Below are 23,016 nucleotides of genomic sequence, written 5' to 3'. Positions count from 1 at the left end.
AGCAGTCATTGCATTAGCTCGGTTTAGCGATGAAATCTCCAAAATTCGAGTGTAGGAATCGGTTCTCGAGTGGACAATCGAACCCGGAAGGAGCTACGCGGCATGGCCCACAAACGGCCGGAGCGAGTTGGTTCTATCGAAGGCCCCTTCAGTTCGACATCCGGGTCGATGTGACTAGCGCACTCGGGTCGTCCCTGTGAAAGAATTGGTACTGTACTATCATGTAGCTTAAGCAAACGATCCGAAGGTCGCGCTCGGCATAAAATCCCACACCTCGGTTCGTTTTATCCTGGGAAGAAAGGCCTCATTTCTGGGTCACCGAGCAGGCCCAGCAAAGAGGAAATTTGTTAGAAAATCCGACATCTAAAATAGTATATATATATAATATATTCAAGAATCATAACCAAAGCAGTCAGGATGGCCGAGTGGTCTAAGGCGCCAGACTCAAGTTCTGGTCCTCGTGAGAGGGCGTGGGTTCAAATCCCACTTCTGACAGAACTTTTCGTTTCTTTCCTTTTGAAATTATTTTTCCTTTTCACTCCTCTAATTTTCGTTTTGCAAAAATTCTTGTTTGAGAGTGAACATTTTTTACAATTAAATTTTGACATTTTGTATATTTCTTCGCTCTCATGTTTCTATTTTTGTTATTAATTAAAGTACATAAAAATTGGTAGGTTTTAAATACTTAAGATTGCCATGGTGGTGGGAACGCTAGTATCACAGGTGCGGGATTCGATTTCCGCGCTTTATAAGAGGCAGAGCAAAAGTATAAGAGTGAGGAGAATTAGAAATAGGACAGACAAAAAAAAAGTGATCCATAAGTTGTGGGGGTGAGTAGTTTTAGGATGGGTAGGTTTTGGACCTGAGATGTACCCTGTCGGGATCGGTTCCTAATTTTGGAACTCAGAACTTACCCTTTGTTCCAGTTCAAGGTCCACTCGGGAACCGGTCAATATAAGACGCAAGAGGAGAGAATTATGGTATCTCAGTCCGGTTCTCCTGTTTGTTTCGATTCAGCACCCAGAAACTGGAAACTGGACCAATAATAGTCGGTTCCAAAATTTGGAATCGAGAAACAAACCAGAACCAGCCGGTAGAGTTGGTCCTATCTGGTTCCAAGATCTCTATTGAACCGGTGCTCACCCCTAATAAGTTGGTGCACAAGCCAAAAATTAGATTTAATTACCTAACACGTCTTAGGTTTCACAAAACTTTGGATAGACTGCGAAGGAGCGTGCCTCACCTTAGGTGTATCATCAATTTTGGGCTATCCACTCGCAAAATAGTGGGACATGGGTGGCGTGCACGCATTGGTAATTATGAGTGGACTAAATCCACGACTTTATACTGAACATTCCCCTGCATGCCAATGTTGGACACCCTTTTGAAGAGCGGAAAAAGCTAATTAGGATTATAGAGAATTTGTTGTGGAGAAGAATTGTATGGTTTGTAATAAGAAAGAGAAAACACCCACTTAAAAATGTTTAACTCGACATAATGAGGGTTTCTTATAAAAGAAAAGCATCGTTTTTCACTCGAGACAATTTGACCTCAACTTTCAAGTGCATAAAAAGTCATAAACTTTCATTTGATGGGCAATTTTGACCCTAACTTTCAAGTATTGCATAAGAAGCCATCAGCTCTAGTACAATAGGTAATTTTGGCCAAAATATGCATATGTGACATTTGAGGTGGCGAACCCACGTCGATATGACAAACGACGAGTGTCAGGTCAATAGACATAACTTCCATAAACGATCAGAACTATGACATTCACCCCAATTCCGTACACCTACCTCTCTCTCTCTCTCTCTGGACTCAATTAATTTATTTCCAAATAACCTCGTTCTGCCTGTTTAGTGGGAACAATGTTGTTTTGACTAGTTATCCTCAGCTCAAGTGAAAACATGTTGTTTAAATTAGACATGGAAGCAATGTCGTTTAGATTATTTATGGAAGCTAGTTTTTTGGCTGCCATGCCAACGTACATTTGTAATCTCAGATGTCGCGTATGACATTTTAATAAAAAATTTAATAGTGGCCAAAACCGTCTTTCGAGTGAAAAGTTGGTATCGTTTTATGCGCGGAAAATGACATAAACAGTCCTTGAATTTCGGCTCAATATGCAATTTGGTCCCTGAACTTTTAATTTATTCAATATAGTCCCTGAACTTTAATCCAATATTCAATGTGATCCCTGAACTTTCAATTTGTTCAATGTGGTCCATGTATAGTCCCTGAACTTTATAAAAATGTTCAATGTAATCCTTCTATTAATTCAAGTTCAAAGACTATTTGTGTCGTTATCCCATTTATGCGACATTTGAAAGTTCTATAGACCAAATTGTGCTAAGGTGAATGTTAGTAGTACCCATTTTTGTGTGAAAAAATTCAACTTTCATGGCCCAAAAAAACTGAGAAGAAAAAACGGATGGAGACAGAGATCGCAAACTGCACCCTTCTTATATCAATCCGCAGCAATCTCAGAACGAGCTCTCTCGAGCATGGCCACCGCGAGCAGAGAATCCCGCCGGAGGAAGATCGTCGACCGCGGCGCCGACCGCCTGGCCCTCATCACCGGCCGCATCCAGTCCCTCCCTTCCTCCTCCGACTCCCCGCCGCCGCCGCCGCCCGCCCGTCGCGATCCCGGCCCGTCCCCTCTCCCCCCAGATCACCCATCCGACGGCACAGGTTCCGGATCCTAAATGCGCCTCTGCCCCGTATATCTCGCCTTCGTCGATCTTTTTGGAAAAAAAATTGACTGAATTGAATGCGTGCGCGCCTTGTTGTTTCGCATTGGCGATTTCCCAATTGTTGGTTTTGAGGGAATTTTCTTCCTTTTGGTGCGAAATGGGTTTGAGGGTCTCGGTGACGTTGTTTTAGGTTTCGTTTCGGCAGAGAAAAGGATGATGGTGTGCGTGTGGAGAGCATGTGGGTGTCGGTGAATTGCATTGGTGCGGCTGAATTAGCTTAAAAAGACCTGATTTGGAGTTTAGGATGAGCATTCCTGGCCAAGTTCTTGTCTTGATGCGAGGGGATTGTGTTTGGGTGTTGCTATTGTGTGAACTAGAAGCTCTGATTCGGGGAATAGTGCTGTTTATGGGCAAAGTGATGATTTCACTGTTCAAAGCAAAAGCGAATTGTGTTTGAGATTTGAGGACCCCATTTTCATTTCGGCGAAACTTCGATCGGCTCGCTAATTGCAATATGTCCTTGTGGAGTTACCATGTAGCTTAGCGGCGTCATCAAATGCTTACTTTATGCCCCGTCATTGATTTGCTTCAATTATTTCCCTTTGGTCGCGTTCCGGATCCGTATGATGGAGGCATTCGGGTAAAAATCTAGGATTGGCTCCTACCATGGTTAAAGAAAGCAATGCGGCAGTGCTTTGAGATTTGAAATTGGTTTTGTCCCAGAAAAAACTCTGTCTTTTATGAATTTTGCATTTTGAGTTTTGGGGATGAGCGGGATAAGAGCTCGAGGAAGAGGAAGTATCCTGTTATCAGATTTAGCAAAACCTATCCCGCTTTTCTTACTCGTGTTTCTTATTTGCATGCAGCTTTGAATCATGGAGATCATGGAGAATGTCAAGCCTTTGAGACTGTGTTGCCAAAGGATCATCAAAGTGGAGATGCTAATGAGGCTGAAGGTTCCCGAGGTAGAGAAAATATGGAGTTTCCATCAGAGAAAAGTCAGACAAGCAATGAACGCTCACAGGCTCCGCCGTTGGAGATCAGTGAGGAATCAGAAACTTATTTATCATCAGCCTCGCATCAAAATGCATCTCGTCCTACTATACATGTAGAGCAACCCTCAGTTCCTCAGGCACTGTGTAGCATGTCCATTAGTCCTAATCAAATTAGTTCTGCTATAGATTCTTCAGCTACTTCACGCTTACTTTGTGCTATGGTAGTGGGGCTGCTAGTGGTTTTCTCAGATATAGGTTTTCCCCTATTAGGTAACAAGATCATCCGGTCCATCTTGATGTTAAGGCCTCTTTACCTCGTCCTGGTTACCAACGTGACACTTGTACTTGCTCCACTTCTTTTGGGCAAACAATCAACTGTTTCAAGTGCTGTCAAAGGGGAAAATAAGATTCCTTCAGCTGACGGGAGCGATTGGGCTGATCAAGTTGGTAATAGCTTGGAGTTAGGTTTTCTGATGATGAAAGTAATGGATGCAGTAATCATGGATTGCAGTGTCTACTCTGTGGTTGTTGTATGTGGTTTGTCGCTTACACAGATATTCTCTTAGATCCAGATAATTACATCGGAATGCGAGAGCCGTTACTATAGTTGGCTGACTTTAGAGCAAATAATCCCGATCAGCAGCTAAACTTTCTTTCTTTTTGTACCTTTCTGCTTTGTAAGCCTCTGTGGCTGAATAATAGCCCGTATTTTCTGCAGTTTTGCTCTTGTAGATCCATTTATTTATTTCATGTGCTTGTTTTTAGATGAAGTTATGTTGTAGTCTGTCTTGTGTAATAGTGAATTTCGCCAGTATACACTCCATATTCCGATGTGTATGGGTCTTGTATCGTGGCTTTGTGAATTAATGTAGCCATTTTTGGGCATTTGACTGAATAAAGCACCTGTACTTTTCGTAACATCATTCAGCTACTTCATTCGATCCTTGCTACTTTGTGACAAATTTATTGATTGATCCTTTTTAAGGAGAGAATTGATATCACTAGGTTATAGAGAAGATCATAGATTGGTGGAAGTTCAGAATAGCTCAACGAAAATGAATAGCCAATTATGGCTTTGAGAATACTATCCTTACGTATCAATCTTGAATGGCTTGTATACGATAAAGCAGAGTGCACATGGACGATTTTCAGAGATTGTGATAAGAGCTATTTAGTAAAACAAACTTCTCTATCAGCCATATTCATCCCTCCTCATTGCTATCTGCACATCCAGGTGTTCGCCCGGACCTAATGGACCAATTCTTCTGTTTGAGCCGTCATTAGGGCCTCCAGTTTACATGTGTCAATCCTCAGTTTTAACACATTCAATTGCCGTTCGAAATTCAATCGTTTGTGGCGTGCATAAAGCAACACCAAGAGCATAACAATAGTCTTCTCTGCACCTCATTTCTGCGCCGTGTTTCTCAGGTGCTTGTGCTTCACAATTGAAGAAGCTACCGTTCAAACCATGTACTTCTTGTTGGAAACCCCAAGAAAGACGGCCGGTCATGAGGAATGCAACTGCATAAGCAGATCACAGCCCCAAAAGGTGACTCGAAACATTTCTAATGCAGCATGAGCAATGCATCGTCTTTCCATCACTAAGTTCAAAAGTGAATTTAGGAGTTCAAGCAACCCCAGCTTGAATTCTTTGTATTGTTAGGTTCCGCTCCGATTCCAGCAGCTCTATCATCCTATATGCATCTCCTGAAAAGGGCTTAGAATTATCACCCGAAACAAATTCCAGTACCATATTGTCCACTTCAATTGAGCTCCCTCCGGGTGGCTTTTTCAAGTTTCTGTTTCTCATGAGCTTTCTCATTCTCGAAACCCCTTTGCTTTTCCCCAAATCTGCATATAAATTAGCAAGCAACACATAATTCCCTGTGGAATCTGGTTCCAATTCTACCAGATGCTCCATTGCAGCAACGGCCATCTCAAGATTGCCATGAGTCCTGCAAGAACTTAACAAAGAACCCCATATTTTGGAATCTGGTTTTATTGGCATAGTCTGTACCACATCCAGAGCCTGGTCGAGACATCCTGAGCGCCCGAGAAGATCTATCAAGCAGCCATAATGCTCGATATCTGGTTCTAACTCATAGTCTCTCTTCATTGAACAAAATAACTCCAGTCCCTCATCTACTAGACCAGCATGTGCACATGCTGAGAGGATACCGAGAAATGTGACACCATTCGGATCAACCCTTGCTCTTCGCATAGCTTGAAACAGTTCAATTGCTTCATTAGCTTTTCCATGATTGGCTAAACTGCAAATCATTGTGCTCCAAGAAATAACATCCCTCTCGTTCATCTCATTGAACAACCGGCTCGCTTGCTCGATGCAACCGCATTTTGCGTACATCTCCATCAGAGCATTACAAATACAAGTCCTGTGGAGAAGCCGGTGCTTATCTGCATACATGTGAATCCACTTCCCAACTTCGAGAGCTCCTAGGTGTGCACAAGCTGGCAAGACGGATACAATACTTATCTCATCAGGTTCAACACCAACTGTCTGCATTCGTCTGAATATTTCCAGGGCATCGCCATAACCGCCGACTTGAGAGTACCCGGAAATCACTGTCGTCCAAGAGACAATAGTCTTACATGGCATCTCATCAAACAATTCTCTCGCCCTCGTCATCTGCCCCAACCTAACATGCCCAGAAACGAGACTGTTCCATGAGACAGCATCCCTTTGTGGCATATCGTCAAACACCTTATACGCATCATCCAAATTCCCAAACTTCGTGTACATGTCTATCAACGAATTCTCCGTCACCAAGTGCCCCGCAGGCCCAAATTTCCACACATGGGCGTGCGCTTGCATACCCAGATCTTCGCTCGCCAACCCTCCGCACGACTTGATCAAAAACGGGAAGGTGAACTTATCAGGCGAAACCCTTTCGTCCTCCAGCATTTTCCTGTACACTCCCACCGCAAGACCGTACGCGAAGCTGCGCGCGTAAGCTCTGAGCATCGCATTGTACAGGAACACGTTCGGGTCCCCCACGTTCCCGAAGAGCAAGCCCGCGTAGCCGAGATCTCCACACCGATCGCACGCGTCGATCATCTTCGTCGCCAGGAAATTGCTCTGCGACAGCGAGCGGTGGACGATGCGGGCGTGGACCCTCTTCAGCTCCGCCGCGCTCCCGCAGCTTCGCAGCGCGGGCACGAACGGATCCTCCAGGCTTCTAAGGACGGAATGGCCGATTCTGGGCGGCATTCAACGACGATGCGCTGAGCTACAGACATGCCAAGAAGCTCCTGGGAATTCGGACATGACCTTCCTCGAAAAGTGTCGTATAAGCTTCTTCCAATTTGTCTAAGTAGGAGGCTTCCGTTCCAATTATGCATGAGCATTTTGCATGAGAAATACCACAAAAGACACGGGCATGTTTTTCGTATCCGTGACGATATTTAAATATTAAATTACGTCTTTTTCTAACGGCTTAAATTTTTAAAATCATTAGCAATAAACCCATAAAATCTGCCACTGTATCGTCGTGGTAGCAGGATGTCCACATTCAAATCTTTCCACCTTACGTGTGGGGGAAGTTTTAGAATATCCAAATATTAAATCAGACCTTCAATTGGACCCACCGTATGAGCTCGATGTTAGGACCCGCTTCTCATATTGTTTGCTGTGAATGCGCCGCAAGCTGTGAGCAGTGGCAAAATGAGTCTAGAACCTATATTTAATGTTGTGGGTCATAAATGAGTTACCTTAAGTTTTAAAATAAGCTTAAGTGGGTCATAAATGGATTACTTAACAAGTTTTATTGACATTTTTAATTCTTTTAAATTTCTTGATTTTTTATAATATTTTATTTTCTTGCTTTCTTTCCTTTTTTTTTTTTCTTGTATGAATCCAATCGCCCACTGCCAGCTAGGGCTTCATGACCCTTGCTAGGTGGGGTGTCAATGAGTCGGGTCGGGTCGGGTCTCCATGCTACCCGACCCGACCTGAAACAATAATGGATGCATGTTCTCTGACCCGAACCCTGAAATCGAATCACATATGACCCGAACCCTGAAATCGAATTACATATGACCCGAACTCAAAACCCGGGTGGGGTCCGGTTTTCGGGCCCCTTTTTTTCGCTATAGCCTATGTCTCCGGAAACTCAAGATCATCAAGCAACCAAACAAGGACCAAATCTCCCTCCTTCTCTTTTACTGGATCTACAAGCAAAATCTTAGTCATAGTCATAGTTGATGGATATCTTTAAAACTTCCATGGCTTAGAGAATATCAAGCAGCAACCACAGGATGCCACGTGCAATACATCTATCATAAGAATTATTCCAACACTTCTGTTTAACTTTCACACCCCCCAACAACGACAGGATGCCATGTGCGTATCTGTTAGTTCACTGTACGATCAGAATCCAATAACTCATGGAAGCCATTTGGAATCCAATGAGAAAAGGGAGGCAAACTCTTTTTCAATTGCTTCCACATCAGTGGCATAAGTTTGGGGAAGTATCACCTACTTATCATTTGAATCATTTTAATCTGACCCTGCAATTATTCCCTCATTAATTCCATCCTAAACTTAGCTAAATTAGGCATGGTCACATGGACAATTAATTCTTCACATGTCAAAGTGAAATGGGTTTAGGTTTTAAAAATAAAAATATATGTGTTTCGGTTCGGTTCGGTTCGTGTTTATGAACATGAACCGAACCGAAACCATTGAGATACCCGTTTGCTTAGCTAATACTCGAACATGAAGTTGACCCAGCCCGAAAATACCCGAAACTTCAGATCGGGCTAGGTCGGTTCGTGTTCCGGTTCGGGTTTATTGTTTGGTTTTGACACCCTTGCCAGGTATGGATCGGGAAATTCGCATTACGAATAGATGGATCATATATGGGTTAATGAGTCAGTTTGGATCGGATCATTTATAATCCGACTCGCTCGTTAGTATATAATCATATAGTCTCATCGAGGCGCTAGAACACGTGGTGAGGCGCTAGAACAGGCACCGCGATCGCAAGCATGATTGGGTCACGGAGACTATTGCCGATACAAAATATCGGCCCCGTGCCATCGCGTGACCGATCGCGGTATCAACATAATGAGCTCACCATGTCTCCAAGTGAGAACATGCAATAGAATACCGAACGGGGACCACCAAAACCCACGACCAATACCATCGAACATCCACGCCCACAGTTTTTGTTCGTGTGCTCTCTCTATCTCTCTCTCTCCCTCCTTCAAGAAACAGAGCCTCAAGCCCACGCGACCGCCACGAGCTCCGCGAAACAGAGAGAGAGAGATGCAGAGCCTGCAAGAAAAGGCCTCCCAATGGAGTGGCGTTGACCCGGAAGACGCCTTCGCCATCGACGGCACCAACCTCTTCCAGAAGCTCGGCCTCCCCACCTTCATCAATCTCTCGACCAATTTCTACTCCAGGTCGCTTCTCTGCACATGTATCAAGAAAAAAACTCGTTTCTTTTTGATCTTGTCGTGTGTGGAATGCGTCCTTTTGTCCTCTCGCCCGTTCGTTTCGGTCGTGCTGTGCGTTGATGCTGCTCAATGGGGTTCGTGGGTGTTGCTCTAAATTGCGGGGGATGATGAGTCTGGTGAAATTGGACGAGTCTTGATGCTCCCGCGATGTCTTTTCGGAAAGCGGAGTTTGGACGCGGGATTTTTAGTTGTATCTTGATGAACTGCACTTGGTACGATTAAAACGTGCAAGACAAAACCATGGCAAGATCCTGGCGTTTGATGATTGAGAATATGATTAACTAGTTGGAAGAGTGAAGTGTTTGTATTGATAAGCCAATTTAAGATGCACTTCGGACCATTGGGTGAATTGGTTTCTTCTTGCTTTCGTTAGATATGGTGTTGCTTGATTTTTTTTGAGTTAGAGAAAGTGTACTTGTTTGATTCATGATGAGGAGGGCCTAAAAGGAAAAAAATTTATCTCACGAGTCGTGGAATACAGAAGCTTGTTGATCTGAGATCTGTTGCTGTGTGGTCTGGTGGTTCAGGGTGTACGACGATGGAGAAGAATGGTTTCGGTCGATCTTCGCAAATTCAAAGAAGGAAGAAGCGATTCAAAACCAATATGAATTCTTTGTGCAGAGAATGGGCGGTCCAGCATTGTATTCTCAGAGGAAAGGTATTTTCCCTACTGTCCTATTACTGTCATGTACCGATTCGCGTTTTCCCATTCGAGGCAACAAAGATGTGGTGATGTCCATGGTAATGGTTTGTATAATAAGGGAACGAGTTGGTACAGCTATCGGATGAGATTAAGTGTGTACACTATAAAAATCGTAGCAGCTTCCACCTCCGAAAAGTCGAGGATTCAAGAATCAAGTAGAGATGTTACTAAAGTCATGCGTAAACTCTCCTCACGTGATTTATGTTTTCTCTTCTATAAATGAAAAGAAAGCCATGGAGCAATGGCTATATATGTATAGTATCGAGCCTTTTGTAGCATTTTCTGGTTCTAAAGTGGGAGCCAATCCAGACTCGTAGTCCTTAATGTCCAAAAGTTGTGTCTGATTTACATGAACATCTTCACATCTTCAACATGGTGTTCTGCTCTATCCAGAGAACGCCTTCTTTTAATCTTATTTTGTTCGCATTTTAGGGAAAATGATTCCCGGTACCTAAATGACTGATTACTAGGAGTACGGCTAAACATGTTTATTCCAAACCTTGCTGATTTGGCAGGTCATCCCGCATTAATCGGGCGCCATCGACCATTTCCCGTCACCCGGCAAGCAGCGGAAAGGTGGTTGCATCACATGCAGCAAGCACTAGACAGCGTTACGGAAATCGATGATGACTCGAAGACTAAGATGATGAACTTTTTCAGGTGAAATTTTTTTTGAACACCCTTTTCTCCTTGATATCAATTTTCGTTTGTAGCAAAAGACTAAATGTTTCTGTGTAACAATGATGGTAGGCACACGGCATTCTTTCTCGTGGCTGGCAACGAGCTGAAGAATCAAAACCAACAAGTCCCATGTAAGCACGCGGCGAGCAAACCAGCTGCTTCTTAAAGCTTGGATCATTGAGCACGCTCTCCTCCAATTTAGTTAGAAAAATGAGATGATAATCAAATCTCCAATGTGACAGAATCGAATAGGACTGTGAAGGAAGTGTTCTTGAAGCTTATTTACTGTTGAGCCATGAAATTTGAATGAGCTTTCATTGTCTTTTACCAACGGACAGAAAAGGTCTTGCAGAATGAAATGTGTTCATCTGTTCGATCTCTCGTTTAAACAGCGGCCACTTATGCAGATTCTGTGGTGGGAACATATGAGAGGTGAAAAAATGGAGGATAGATTTTACATGGAAGAGGGTGAAGAGGAAGATCAGTTTTACAGTTACTTAGCGGCTACTATGGGTGAAAGTGAGTAAAGCCACTCACCGGTAGCTCGGGCTCGACTCAATGACTACTCGAGATTGGCTCACCTAATTTTGAGTTGTGATCGAGCTTTCGAGTATCTTGTCCAGTTGAGCCCGAGCTTGTGAATACCCAGCTCGACAAGTTTGCGAGTCTAATCGAGTTTTTATTTTTCAGGAACAATAAATAATAATAGTAAAATAGATACAAAATATATGACGTAGTATCTAAGCTTAATTTAATCTAATTGAGCCTGGCAGAGTAGAGCTCGAGTATCTCAATTTCTAATCGAATCAAGCTCGAGGTGGGTTTCGAGCATCGAGTTTGTGAGTCGAGCCGAGCTTGAACTCGATAGTGTTTCGACCTAACTCGGCTCGATTACAGTCCTAGCTACAAAAGTATTCAAGCAAGGTTCATATAACATATTTGAAGATATTCTAGTGAGCTTACAATTGGCAAATATTTTTTCTTCTGTGGGTTTGATCAGATTCTCACACAATTAGCTATTGCAGCCATTCCGAGATTACGGCATTTGATTTGTGGAAAATGTTAAATGAATGATTCGGAAAACATTTTCCTAAAGATGATTGATTTTTATCATTTGAAATAATTAGTTAATGAAAAATGTTTTCATTAACCGACAATATATCTAAACATTTTCGTGGACGATGAAAATATTTTTTTCCATTCATTCACTTTTGTAGGCTACACAAACGATCATCTTTACGAAAATATTTTTCAAATCAATCATTTTCCGAAAAAATAAACGCGTCCTTTCTTTATTTTAATTTTCCACCTTCTCATTATGGCTAAAAGTCTTGGGAAAAAAAAAATTGTGGCCCTATTTGATAATTGAACTACCGTGTTCTAACGTGCAACTTTAGATTTTTGATAATTGAACTGGGAATAGACCCCATGGAGTGTTTTGTTCAGCTTCAGATTTTTAACTTCCAATGTTTGACTTAGTGACTTTTTTACCCTAAAACACTTTAAAATTTTGGAAACATCTAAATTAAATTGACATTTTCGAGTGACCATGTTTTCCATAGTTTTTTTTTTTAATTTTAAGTATTTTGCTACAGGACATTCAACTTTTGGATTAATGGATTGCTTAAACTCTCCGAAGAGCCCATCCAAAATGGTGACAAAAGCCTATTTGTATTGTTGACCAAACCCATAAAAAACCAGTCACAATTCCTCAATTTGTCCACAAGCTCAAAGTCCCCAAAACAAAGACATTTAACCATGTGATGGTCCAAAATGACAATAAAAGCCAATAGGCTAATGACATGTCTAAATCTAGTGAGAACTCCTAACACTTAGAAATACCCTATTCTTCTTGTTCTTAGCAATTGGTTATGAGAATAAAGCACGCCTCCGGTGATTAAGGCTCGGAATCATGTATACATCGAGAGTGATTAATCACGCAATTAGCAATCTTATTTCGCAATAACAACAATTTTTGGGCAAATTAGGGTCTGCATAGCAACGTTTCTGTTCCTAGAAACAATTTTTTATCAGAAATAGTTTTTTCTATTTCTATTTCTTGGAACAGTTTCTGACCAAAAAATAGCGTTTAGTAACTACACAAAATTTCTATTCCTGGAATAGAAAAAGAATAGAAACGCGTTTAGGTGCGAATGATCCATTTCTATTCCATGGACGAGTTTCTCCCTTCTAGGCTACCGGCGGAGGACGGCGGGTGGGTGGGGGGCGGTGGGGGGCGGAGGACGGTGGTCGGCGGCGGCAGAGGATGGCGGCCGGCGGTGGGAGGTAGTGGAGCACGGCGGTCAGCGGTGGAGCACGGTGGCATCGGGCGGTGGTGACGGCAGCGGGGGGCGGCGGCGGGAGGTGGCTGGCAGCGGAGGGTGGCCATCGTCGGTCGATGGAGCACGGCGGTCGGTGGCGAAGGATGGCGGCCGATGGTGGGTGACCACCGGCGTCGGGTGGCCAGAGGCAAGAGGTGGCCGGCGGCCGAGGGAAGCTAGCGCCGGGTGGTGGCCGGCGTCAGGCGGTGGAGCACAATGGGCGGCGGAGGATGGCGGCCGGTGGTGGGTGGCCGGCGGCGGCCAAGGACGGTGGCCGGTGGTGGGTGATCGCCGGTGTCGGGTGGTTGGCGGGGAGGCGGCGGCCGGGTGGCGGCAGCGGGCAGCGTCGGGAGATGGAGCACGGCGGCCGGCGGTGGAGGGCGGCGGTCGGTGGCGGGTGGCGACAAGCGTCGAGCGGTGGAGAACGATGGTCGATGACAAGAGGCGGCCAGCGGGCGGGAGGCGGCCGGCGGGCGGCGGCGGTGGCGGCAGAAGGCGGGGGGTAGGTGGCGGCGAAGGACGGTGAGAGGCGGCGGTGGGCGGATTGCGGCCGATGGATTGTTTCTTATTTTTAGAGAATTCTAGAAAAAAAATCGTTTCTTTTTTCTTGTTCCAGAAACAAGAAGCAGATTTTTTTTGCTTCTTGTTTCTGTTCCAAATCTATTTCTGGAACACTTTTTTGGAACAGAAACAAAAAAATAGATTTTTTTTACTAAACGGATTTCTGTTCTTTTTCTGTTCCGGGGAACAAAAGAACAGAAAAATAAAGAAACAGAAACGTTACTAAACAGACCCTTAGTCCTTTCTTTGGTGTTATTCAATATGGCTACTTATTTTTCTTCAATATTGGCCTTATTACTAATGACTATCCACTATTATTTCACTAAAAAAATTGGTATAAAATCAAGCAAAAAACGCCCCCTGCATCCTCACTACATCAGCACTCCATTACAAATGCTTTATTTTTGTTTTTTCCTTCCTTTTTTGGGGGGAAAAGCATGACCAATGATCTCGTCAATCATCATGAATCATGACAGGTTGAGATTTCGTTTTCAACATTTTCCTTACACTGTCGCTATATTTTTTAAAGAAGTATCGAGTAAAGTTAGGTGAAAACTTGCGCATGTGGAATTCCTCATGCAACAGACAAAACCATGAGCAAAGCATTTGAATTTTCCCCCAATACGTTGAAACATGCCCCCAACCATCTACCTCTTATCTGTCTAACCCTGCAAAACGCAGTTTAACTTTGTTGCCCCCAACACAGATTCTTTTCTTGCATAGATGTTGTCTTCCACCCGCCAGTAAAGAACCCCTCTCTCTCTCTCTCTCTCTCTCTCTAACATTCACATGGTCTTTGGCTACTTTTGGCTAAAGGGTAGCAGAAAAGGTGGAGACATTCCAGCTTTTTGTTCTTGTCCTGAGTTAGATTGCGTTGCATTGAGATCGCAAAACTTGAACCGAGGTCAAAAGGCCATTAAACCCAAAGGCGTGCCTGCTGTCGCATACAAATACCAAAAGAGAAAGCGCGCGCCTTTCTTTTGTTGCTTTTCAAAGCACGAGATGCCATCTTGAAACAAGGGTGCGGTGGTGGTTTTTTAATCCGAGCCAACCGAATTTCGATGACTTTGAATTGTCAATGATGGTGACTCTTGACCCGTGCAGCTTAAACCTTCTGGGAAACCATTACTTGGATGACCCACCATGCCGTTCGCATTTCCTTGCTTCATACCAAATATATTCCGCATTGAACATTGATATTATTGGAGAATATATTCCGCATTGAACATCGACATTATTGGGATGCTTGTTAAACATATTAAATAAAAAAATTCAATCTTTTAAAGCATTTTTCGTTTACAATCCGTTATAATTTTTCTAATATCATGAATCGGAAAGTTTTGAGCTGAACAAATTAAAAATGCAGATGATGTTACTACCTATATCTTTCTTTCATTGAATAGAAATTTGAAAACACTCCTTTCTCCATTAAACTGTTCCCTGTATTCTCAAATTCTTTATGCTCGTGATTGATGCAGGTTTTCCTTTTGTGGTGGGCATTATCTTTGTGTCTAATATTTGAATTTGTCACTCTGTAAATAAGAAAAAAGCAATAGCTTCCGGGGCAGAGAGAAAGACAAGTGAAAGAAAAAAGAATAGCCAAACCCTTTACATGAATTATAATACAGTTTGAAGAGGGACTCAAGACCCAATCCTGGAAACAGGGTTACATACACAGGAGCTAGCTAGTTGAACCAATCGAACAAACTCAATCCATATCTATCAACAATATCTTCTTCGGTTCGATTCTTGACCACGGATCAGCGTACCGAGCGGAGAACGACCGAGAGAGATTTTCGGGCTCGGTACAATCGATTCCCTGATCGAAATTCTGAGAGTACTCATCAGGATCATAAGAACCTCTGATTTTGTTATTGTTAAGAGAACTGGAGGCCCTCTTGTCCCTCTTGAATCTTCTCCAAAATAGTTGCCACCCTTGAAGCATTTTCTCATGTTGACCATGGTTAGGCTTGTTGTTGCTGTTGCTGTTGCTGTTCCTCCCCAGGTAGATGACCTCCATCCTTGGCTCACGCCAGTTCTTGATGCCCATCTTTGTCCCAAGAGAGAAGATGAAATCAGCAGATCTTGAAGCACAAAATGAGTTTGAACAAAAGATGAGGGTTTAAGTAGGTGTGCATGTAACATGACACAATGATGTTAGCTTTGGTGTATTTTATGACTTTAAGAGGGACATGTGTGAATGTATATTCAGCATTTTGACTTGATCCCACTTTGCTAGACGGCTGTAGGATCCGAGTAATCATGAGTAGCCCGCGCCCATCAAGATTGAGCCGCGTTTGAGAGTCGGTCAGAATAACAAATTTTAGCATCAAATCGGCAAACTCTAGAGGTGACACTTTTAACAGAGGATTGAGACATCTCATATAACTCTGAGAAGTGGTCCCGATTGTTGAGAATAAATATCTCATGGTGGTCATGCAAGACAAAGGAAGAGAACTCAGGTTTAGCAGATGGAGGATCTCCATATGAACTGGTCATACATAATTGACAAGAAAATACCGAAAAAAATAGCATCGCTTTGACAAAAGAACCGAGAAAAAGGCAAAACGGATCAGTGTTTGACAAATGATTCGTAAAAAGATCAAGCCAACTAATTTGTAGACCCGCTGATAGACCATCCATACGTGCCTGTGTCATAACCGGAAATACCAGATTCGAAACGAAGTATAAAGTTCGAGTGACAGAACCGAAGTAATCCAGATTTCATTGATTCAAATTGAGGCTAGACCTTGTGTAATGAGCTTTGAGTGAGTAGATGCAATTTACCTCCTGGTCCCAAACCAGCAGGACCAAGTTGGGGCGTCGACGATGAGGTTAAGGTCCCATAGCGACCCCCAGGCATCCAAAAGTCTGCAAAAATTTAATAAAGATGACCGCCGAAAGGTCAAATTTTGCCAGCCACCTCTCTCTCTCTCTCTCTCTCTCTCTCTCTCTCTCTCTCTCTCTCTCTCCTGGCTCACATGAGACCCCATCTGAGAGTCAAACGAATCCTACCACAACTGCCCAGCATGTGGAGATGTAAAACCGTGCTTAATGCAAAAGCTGGTGGGACGAGGAATGCAACTAACCATACACCAGAGAAGGCAAGGCAATGTTCTCTTCATTGGCCACTAAAAAAGTGCTGTAGGAGCCAGGCCCTGATGTGCCCTACCCGATTGAAATGAACCGAAAGTAGTAACCTTGCTTTTGGATTGATTATCCAACAACCCCCCCCCCAAACTGGACAATAACTGTTCCAATTTTCCACTAAGTAATTTTCCGAATAGTAACGTTTCGTCTCGTCTTGGTTTTTCTGATCCTTTTTCGAGTTTTGGAGATGACACCAAAGAACAACTTCCAAATGGGTACAACCATGGTTTCCGATTTCTCAAGGAAAGGAAACATGAACATGACTGGCGCACCAAAAGTCATTCGAAGAATTGATTAGATTCCCAAATGTACAGGGCCTAAAGTATAGAGGCACGTGGGTTAGGGGGCTCTAGGCTTTTCGGATACTTGGTGATCCTTCTTACTTTGTACGGACTGCACGAGTAGTACACTCATGCCTGGCCTTTTCTGTAATGCCACTTCATTTCCCAAATGCCCCAAAGATTGTACACGCTATCACAATAATGAATCAACAGTTTCATTGTGCACACTATCACAATAATGAATCAGCAGTTTCATCATGACCATACTACATTGCATTTTTTCGAGCACCACACCAGTTTCAACCTCGAAGGCCAAAGGCATTCGGAATACTCTAAGCACAAGTGCTTGCTATTTTCAAATAAACTCGTGAACACAGCAAATACTAGAATGCCTGGGCATTCACTTCAAAATTACCACACCACCCGAGCATATACATGATCATGTGGGAGGTGACGGTCAGATATTAACAGATAATAACAACCGAGGCTGTATGGAAATATGTGCATGACAATATTCTTAGGAAGATAGCCTACTAAAGTTCGATCTTAAACACTTCTCCTAATGAAACAGGTGTTACCATTCTAGGAGGAAGCCCTGTTTCTCTGCGACTGTGTTATGGACCTCAAATTTTCATAAGCTTCTGCACAGGCTTGTGCATAGGTTGCCATAGCTCGGAAGAGCTCGGGCAAGCGATTCTTGAGATTCCCCAGCGATTTCTCTCTGACCTGAATACACAATCTTTGGTGAGCTTCAACGTCCTCTTCCAACTTCTTCTTCAAGCTTTCCACTACCGCTTGCCGCTCTATCACAGGGTCATGATGGTTTACATCTTCTGTTCTAGTTTCGTCGGGCCCCCTTCGCTGCATGTATTTCTGGTACCAATCATCAAATGCCTGATTCTTGCGCAAGAACTCTCTCCTAGTTTCCTCACACTTTTCTTTCTGTTTCATCTCCTCTTCCTGATGTACCATGATGGTGTTTATTACAGCAGCAAATGCGGTTATAGCAGACTTGGCAAGCTCATCAGGAAGCTTTTCAAGGTGGTCATACCACGAGACTATCAGAGCTTGGATTGGAGGATTCTGGGCCCTGGGTGGAGATGAGATTCTTTCTTTCAAGCTACTCTCAATGGGAATGAGATTTAACTTTAACCAGTTGTTTAAAGCTTGGATGTATTGTTTCTGATGGGTAATGAGCTTGTCAAATTGTAATTGCCACTCAAGAACATATTTATGAAGTTGGTCTGTACGGTCATAGTGATGCTTGGTTGTTTCCTTGGGAGCATGCGAGCTGTCCAGGGACATCAGGTTACTAACAATAGACTGCTGGCTTTTGTGATGCATGCACATTCTTTCCCACATTTTTGCCATCCTAAATTTCAAAGAAAAGATATCCAATCATTCCAAGGTAGTGCAAACAGAATATTAATAAATAAGATGACAAATTTGTAATTGACAAGGTTTGATTGAACTTGCAACGAGCACGAGTCAGCATTCACTTGAGAAAGATAAAATCCAAACGGACCAAAATTTTGAAATTTCCACCAGGAGAAAGGAGCAGACAGATCAATATAGATGAACTGGAGTCACTTCATAAAGATATGAGAAGGGAAGTTTTCGGAAAGGAGAACTCAGACTTATAGAGAATGACAAGAGCTGGTGCAGTACATGTTCTAGCTCCTAGTTATAGGAGGAACGGTTTGAAAGCAGAAGGCGGATAAAAGATGAAAATATATGGATACATTGATTGAAACAGAACAAACAGAATCAGTTTCCAGATATGGGAACTTACCCATCGACAAGTTCCGCAAGCTTTGGGTACAGCTGTCCATCCCTTATGTGGTTTATTTCTGAAGCAGTTGAATCCATGGACTGCATGTCAACTATGTATCTCGTATGCAAATGACTTACAGCTGCTTTTGTTTTCTCCAGGGACTCAGCACCAGCACCACGTTTCTTCTGCTTGTTTAGCAAAGCCACCTTTCTCTGATACTCGAGCTTCATGTGCTCACCTTGCTATCAATTCGTAGACACAGAGAAAGATTTATCATATTACAAAAGTAAAACATGCATCAAAACACAAAGGAGCAGCTTATTCGAAACTCCAAAGTTCACATCAATTTCTATTTTGACTTATTACAAATCTCCTGTCCTTTCGCAGCGAATCTACAAACATGATCAAGAGCTTACTTATTGAGAGAAACTTTCAGAATTTTGTTTAATTTGATTAACCTAGAGGCTTAGTTTACCCATCATTCGCAAACTGAACCAAAATAAACTAAAATGACAATCAAGAAATCAAAATGGTCATGCATATCATCAGATTGGCAAATCTCTGGGACAGAATGTGGGACTGCATACCTTCACTTCTTCGTAGAGCTTTTTCTCCCAGGCTAATAGCTTATCCAAAACTGTGGCATGAGTTTCACATTCATCTGTATCAAGGTCATCCTTTCCACTGTCGCCATTGGGTATACCACCTCTGAATGACTTATTCCATGTGATGACACGCATGACCCTCGCAGAATGATCAATGTGACCTGTGTCATTTAAAGCCTATCAGATTGATGACAAAGTTATGCCATGTCCACCACCAAAAGTAAGATATTCAATTAGAAATGTAAGCATATCCCATATGTTCATTGAAGTTTAGCAATTTCAATGCCAGTCGTGAAGAATAGATTATAGAGAATTCATAACAAACAACCTTTCTATGAACATGTTTCCTTCTCAGAGGAACACCTTAGGAATAAATAACTAAGGAAGAAGTCTCTTTGGAAATTCTAAATCACTTGAGGAAACAAATCGCTACTCAAGAAACATACTTGATCGCTTAACACTTCCAGTTCCAGAGTCTAAATCGAAACTATCTCCTCCTTCTAGCGGTGCAGCTCTAAGGATGCTACCCTTCTTCCCCCTTATCACTTTTAACTGACAATGTCTAGAGCAACATCCTTCAAGCTCAGGTCTCATCCCGTAATCAGCATTACCAGCACCATCATCTTAACATGAACAGTAGCTGGTGCTCCGCAAGAAGCCAGAGCGCGCACTCGCACACTATATCTATGTTGTGCTCTCCTTGCAAAAGAGAATCATCACTACGAGCTGAGGAAAGCTTGCGATTATCTAATATTCCCAGTGTGGAAAAACATTTTCATGATAAACGATTTGCTTATAACTACAAATGAATGTCTCTTCTACAACTCAACATGAATTATTTCACTATCAGGTTGATACTAAATCCGACAAATGTCTTGAGAAAGAGGCGAAAGACGCAAGTTAAGGGAGCTAGACCACATTCGGCTTCACTTTTATCTAGAGATACATAAGATGAAGATCGATGAACTTGTCAGCGTCACAGGTTGAGAAAACTCAAGCACAGACAAGACACAGATATCTCCATGGATCAATCATCAACACAGAAGTTCTGCAAACAAACCCAGATGTGCAGACAGAAATAGTAAAAAAGAGACAGGCGCATGAAATTACTTCGAGCGTCGGCGAAATTCGAGTGGTAATGCAACCGTGTCGCCTCGAGCATCTTCGAGACCTCCTGCGCGCTCTCGGAAGCCTTGAGGAAATGGTCGTCAATGTCTTTCAGCACCTTCATCATGCTAACCCCATTTACAGCCTTACCCACTTTCCGGCCAAATTCCGCCGGAGCAGTACTCGAATGCGCAATCTGCTTATCCCCCACTTCCTTCACGGCGCTCTCCTCCTCCTTCACTACTTTCGTCTCCACCACTTTCTCCGGCGTCTTTGGCTCGACCTCCATAGCCCCGTTTCCATTCAGCCCGTTGCCCATTTCTCCGAATCCGATGCCTTCGCTCTCATCGTTCTCGTTATTAATCTCCTCTTCATCGTTCAGGCTCGGACCTGGCATGGGTTCCACATTGAAGAAGTAATCCCACGCCATGCCTTTCGACTCCGGCATGGGCGGGACCGGATTGCTCACCGGAGCGCTCATCGGAGGAACAGCGCCCGTATTGCTCGTCCTCGGACGCGGACGAGGCTGCCGCCGGAGATTCTGCATCTTCTCTTCTTCTTCTTCTTCTTCCTCCCCTACATTGGCTTGGCCCTCCTCTTCTTCCTCTCCCTCCGGGATCGCGACCGACTCCTCCCTCGCGATAGGGTTCCGCCTCGGCGGCACCGCGAACTCCGGCAGGCTCGTGGCCCTCTTGAGCGGGCTGGGGGAGAAGATCGGCAGCGGCGGAGGCGGCAGGAGGCTGTCCATCGGCGGCGGCGGAGGCGGGGGCGGCGGGGGTGGGGGAGGCGGCGGGGGGGCGGCGTCCAGCGGCGCCTGGCTGCGGAGGGCGTGGTCGAAGCCCTCCTCGGCCTCACCGTGGCCGTAGTCGCTGAGCGCGGCCCCGGTGTTCTTCAGGCCCATGGCGTACCCGGTGTGGCCCGCCGCGAAGGCGTTCCTCGCCCCGACCGCGTCCTTCATGAGGTTCCTCCGCTCCTTGCACCGCGACACCGACTCCTCGTTGTCGATCTTCGACTGCGCGCACCCCATCTCTTCCCCCCGGCGTGCGAGCTCCGGCTCCGGAACAGCTCACCCGGAAAAAAAAAAGAAAAAACCTCGGTCCGAGCTCGGAGTCGACGGGCGCTACCTCCGCATTCGAAGCTCAAGCGAAGCAGCTTCAATGGAGGACGAAACCCAGTTGCCGCTTTGCTTTACACGAAGAGAGAGAGAGAGAGAAAGGCGCAGTTTTGTGCAGAGGAGAGAGCAGAGGGTGGCAGCGGGGATTCAGAGAGAGGAGAGAGAGAGAGAGAGAGAGGGGGGGCGGTGCTTGGGGACAGGGACACGCCATGTGAGCATGTGTGCAGAAGCGCTACGCGCGAGCTCCTCCCTGCTCATCGGCGTGTGTCCTTGTCCGAGGTGGGTGATTAGCGGCAACGGTCACATTTTTTGAGGCAGTACGACGTCGTCGGCGTTCGAAAAGAAACGACGAAAAATGAAACAAATGGACCTTTAACTTTTCTTGACAAAAAAAAAAAAAAAAACCTTTAACTTTTAATCTGTTCGATGTGGTCTCCGAAATTCATGTCTAACGTAAAATGCTATTTTTGAACTTTCAATTTGTTGAATATGGACCCGGAGCTTTTGGTTCATGGACTAAATATGATGTTTAGTGTTGTCCATAAACTTGAATCGATGGAAAAATGAATATAATTTAGGGATTAAATTAAATGTTTAGCAAAAATTTAAAGATGATATTGAATAAATTAAAGATTTGAAAACGACGTTGTAAGTTAGATTAAAGGACCGTACTGAACGAATCGATACGACATAGCTTTCATGGACTATTTTTGTAATTAGACAAAGGAGGTTGGGGGGAGCGTTTGGGAACGAGGTCCACAGGAGAATCCGTTAGGAGTAGGCAGGAGGGAGGGCTTTGATTGGTCGTCGTTACGCTCTACTCGCACCGAACCGCAGCTTATTTATATAATACTTTTTTTTGTCTTTTGTTGTCGATTTAAAAAATGGAAAAAAAATTTGGAATTTCAGGTCGGGGTGGTGGTGCCGATTTCACACCTTTCGATCTTCGATCGACGGATGTGGACGGTCCGGATTAGATGAAGCCCTGAAGATAGGTGAACCTTTTTGCCGGTCAATAAATAACTTTTACTGATTAGTAATTAATTAATTATTTATATTACTGATGATGAAATGACTTCGTGGAATATTTAGGTGGGTTTGGCACGGCTTCACCAAAAGATTTTAGGCCCTCGGCAAAATGTTGAGGTGTTTGGCAACAAAGTTGCAGATGCCTTTGAGCTAGAATTAGCATTTCCTAAGGCAGCCCAATGCAAGTCCTATACGACATCGGCATTTAGCATTTTTGGAATGTTGTTTTAGAGGGTTAATGAATTTTTTTTTTCTTTCCAATTTGCCCTCACTAATATCTCCATATTCCAGCTTTGCCCTTAAAATCACCGTTTATATTCTCCCTTGCTAAACCAAATGTTTCAGATCTGATCGCCCAATTTGATGCCCTCACTTATCGTCGCGCTCAACTCACCGATGGTTTTCGAGAGTGGTCGAGGGTCGCCAAGGGTCTAAGTTCACGTGTCTAGGTCTGACGCTACCTCGCTTAAGGTTGCATGACCCTGACCTCGGTGTTGGCCCTGCCTAGCCTATTCAACGGCTTG

At 43.8% G+C, this 23,016-nt stretch overlaps 5 protein-coding genes and 1 non-coding gene across 6 annotated transcripts; 3 read left to right on the top strand and 3 right to left on the bottom strand.

Moving 5' to 3' along the window:
- Positions 1–411: 411 nt before the first annotated feature.
- Positions 412–495, top strand: TRNAL-CAA (transfer RNA leucine (anticodon CAA)). The gene has a single exon. It is a non-coding gene; the product is annotated as a tRNA-Leu (tRNA).
- Positions 496–2,419: 1,924 nt separating this feature from the next.
- On the top strand, positions 2,420–4,600 carry LOC115674403 (uncharacterized). The gene is made up of 2 exons (XM_030596789.2): positions 2,420–2,691; positions 3,560–4,600. The coding sequence occupies exons 1-2, from the start codon at positions 2,505–2,507 to the stop codon at positions 4,252–4,254; spliced, it is 882 nt and encodes a 293-aa protein (XP_030452649.1). The 5' UTR covers positions 2,420–2,504; the 3' UTR covers positions 4,255–4,600.
- A 178-nt stretch (positions 4,601–4,778) lies between these two features.
- Positions 4,779–7,018, bottom strand: LOC115674402 (pentatricopeptide repeat-containing protein At2g20540). The gene has a single exon (XM_030596788.2). The coding sequence runs from the start codon at positions 6,915–6,917 to the stop codon at positions 5,316–5,318; it is 1,602 nt and encodes a 533-aa protein (XP_030452648.1). The 5' UTR covers positions 6,918–7,018; the 3' UTR covers positions 4,779–5,315.
- Positions 7,019–8,888: 1,870 nt separating this feature from the next.
- LOC115674243 (two-on-two hemoglobin-3) lies at positions 8,889–10,956 on the top strand. Its single transcript, XM_030596583.2, has 4 exons — positions 8,889–9,112; positions 9,694–9,824; positions 10,385–10,529; positions 10,620–10,956. The coding sequence occupies exons 1-4, from the start codon at positions 8,976–8,978 to the stop codon at positions 10,714–10,716; spliced, it is 510 nt and encodes a 169-aa protein (XP_030452443.1). The 5' UTR covers positions 8,889–8,975; the 3' UTR covers positions 10,717–10,956.
- Positions 10,957–15,013: 4,057 nt separating this feature from the next.
- Positions 15,014–21,569, bottom strand: LOC115666192 (protein ALTERED PHOSPHATE STARVATION RESPONSE 1). The gene is made up of 5 exons (XM_030587968.2): positions 20,353–21,569; positions 19,225–19,403; positions 18,656–18,879; positions 16,522–18,235; positions 15,014–15,482 (listed from the first exon to the last, which is right to left on the bottom strand). Exons 1-4 carry the CDS (start codon positions 21,374–21,376, stop codon positions 17,446–17,448), a joined length of 2,217 nt encoding a protein of 738 aa, XP_030443828.2. The 5' UTR covers positions 21,377–21,569; the 3' UTR covers positions 15,014–15,482; positions 16,522–17,445.
- On the bottom strand, positions 15,141–15,482 carry LOC115666191 (uncharacterized). The gene has a single exon (XM_056310762.1). The coding sequence runs from the start codon at positions 15,480–15,482 to the stop codon at positions 15,141–15,143; it is 342 nt and encodes a 113-aa protein (XP_056166737.1).
- Positions 21,570–23,016: the final 1,447 nt, after the last annotated feature.

The sequence above is a fragment of the Syzygium oleosum genome, unplaced genomic scaffold (genome assembly GCF_021117445.2).
Source record: "Syzygium oleosum isolate NSW1041296 unplaced genomic scaffold, Sole_v2.1 Sole_v2.04, whole genome shotgun sequence".
Lineage (NCBI taxonomy): Eukaryota > Viridiplantae > Streptophyta > Magnoliopsida > Myrtales > Myrtaceae > Syzygium > Syzygium oleosum.
This window is presented reverse-complemented; position numbering and strand designations above follow the sequence as displayed.

What these genes read in the sequence shown, in the direction of transcription:
- LOC115674403 (XM_030596789.2), top strand. Translation starts at nt 2,505, where the DNA reads ATGGCCACCGCGAGCAGAGAATCCCGCCGGAGGAAGATCGTCGACCGC. An exon ending in TCACCCATCCGACGGCACAG is followed by an intron (nt 2,692 to 3,559) that starts GTTCCGGATCCT and finishes ATTTGCATGCAG; the next exon opens with CTTTGAATCATGGAGATCAT.
- LOC115666191 (XM_056310762.1), bottom strand. Translation starts at nt 15,482, where the DNA reads ATGGGCATCAAGAACTGGCGTGAGCCAAGGATGGAGGTCATCTACCTG.
- LOC115674402 (XM_030596788.2), bottom strand. Translation starts at nt 6,917, where the DNA reads ATGCCGCCCAGAATCGGCCATTCCGTCCTTAGAAGCCTGGAGGATCCG.
- LOC115674243 (XM_030596583.2), top strand. Translation starts at nt 8,976, where the DNA reads ATGCAGAGCCTGCAAGAAAAGGCCTCCCAATGGAGTGGCGTTGACCCG. An exon ending in TCGACCAATTTCTACTCCAG is followed by an intron (nt 9,113 to 9,693) that starts GTCGCTTCTCTG and finishes CTGGTGGTTCAG; the next exon opens with GGTGTACGACGATGGAGAAG. An exon ending in ATTGTATTCTCAGAGGAAAG is followed by an intron (nt 9,825 to 10,384) that starts GTATTTTCCCTA and finishes CTGATTTGGCAG; the next exon opens with GTCATCCCGCATTAATCGGG.
- LOC115666192 (XM_030587968.2), bottom strand. Translation starts at nt 21,376, where the DNA reads ATGGGGTGCGCGCAGTCGAAGATCGACAACGAGGAGTCGGTGTCGCGG. An exon ending in GAATTTCGCCGACGCTCGAA is followed by an intron (nt 19,404 to 20,352) that starts GTAATTTCATGC and finishes TAAATGACACAG; the next exon opens with GTCACATTGATCATTCTGCG. An exon ending in AGCTCTACGAAGAAGTGAAG is followed by an intron (nt 18,880 to 19,224) that starts GTATGCAGTCCC and finishes ACGAATTGATAG; the next exon opens with CAAGGTGAGCACATGAAGCT.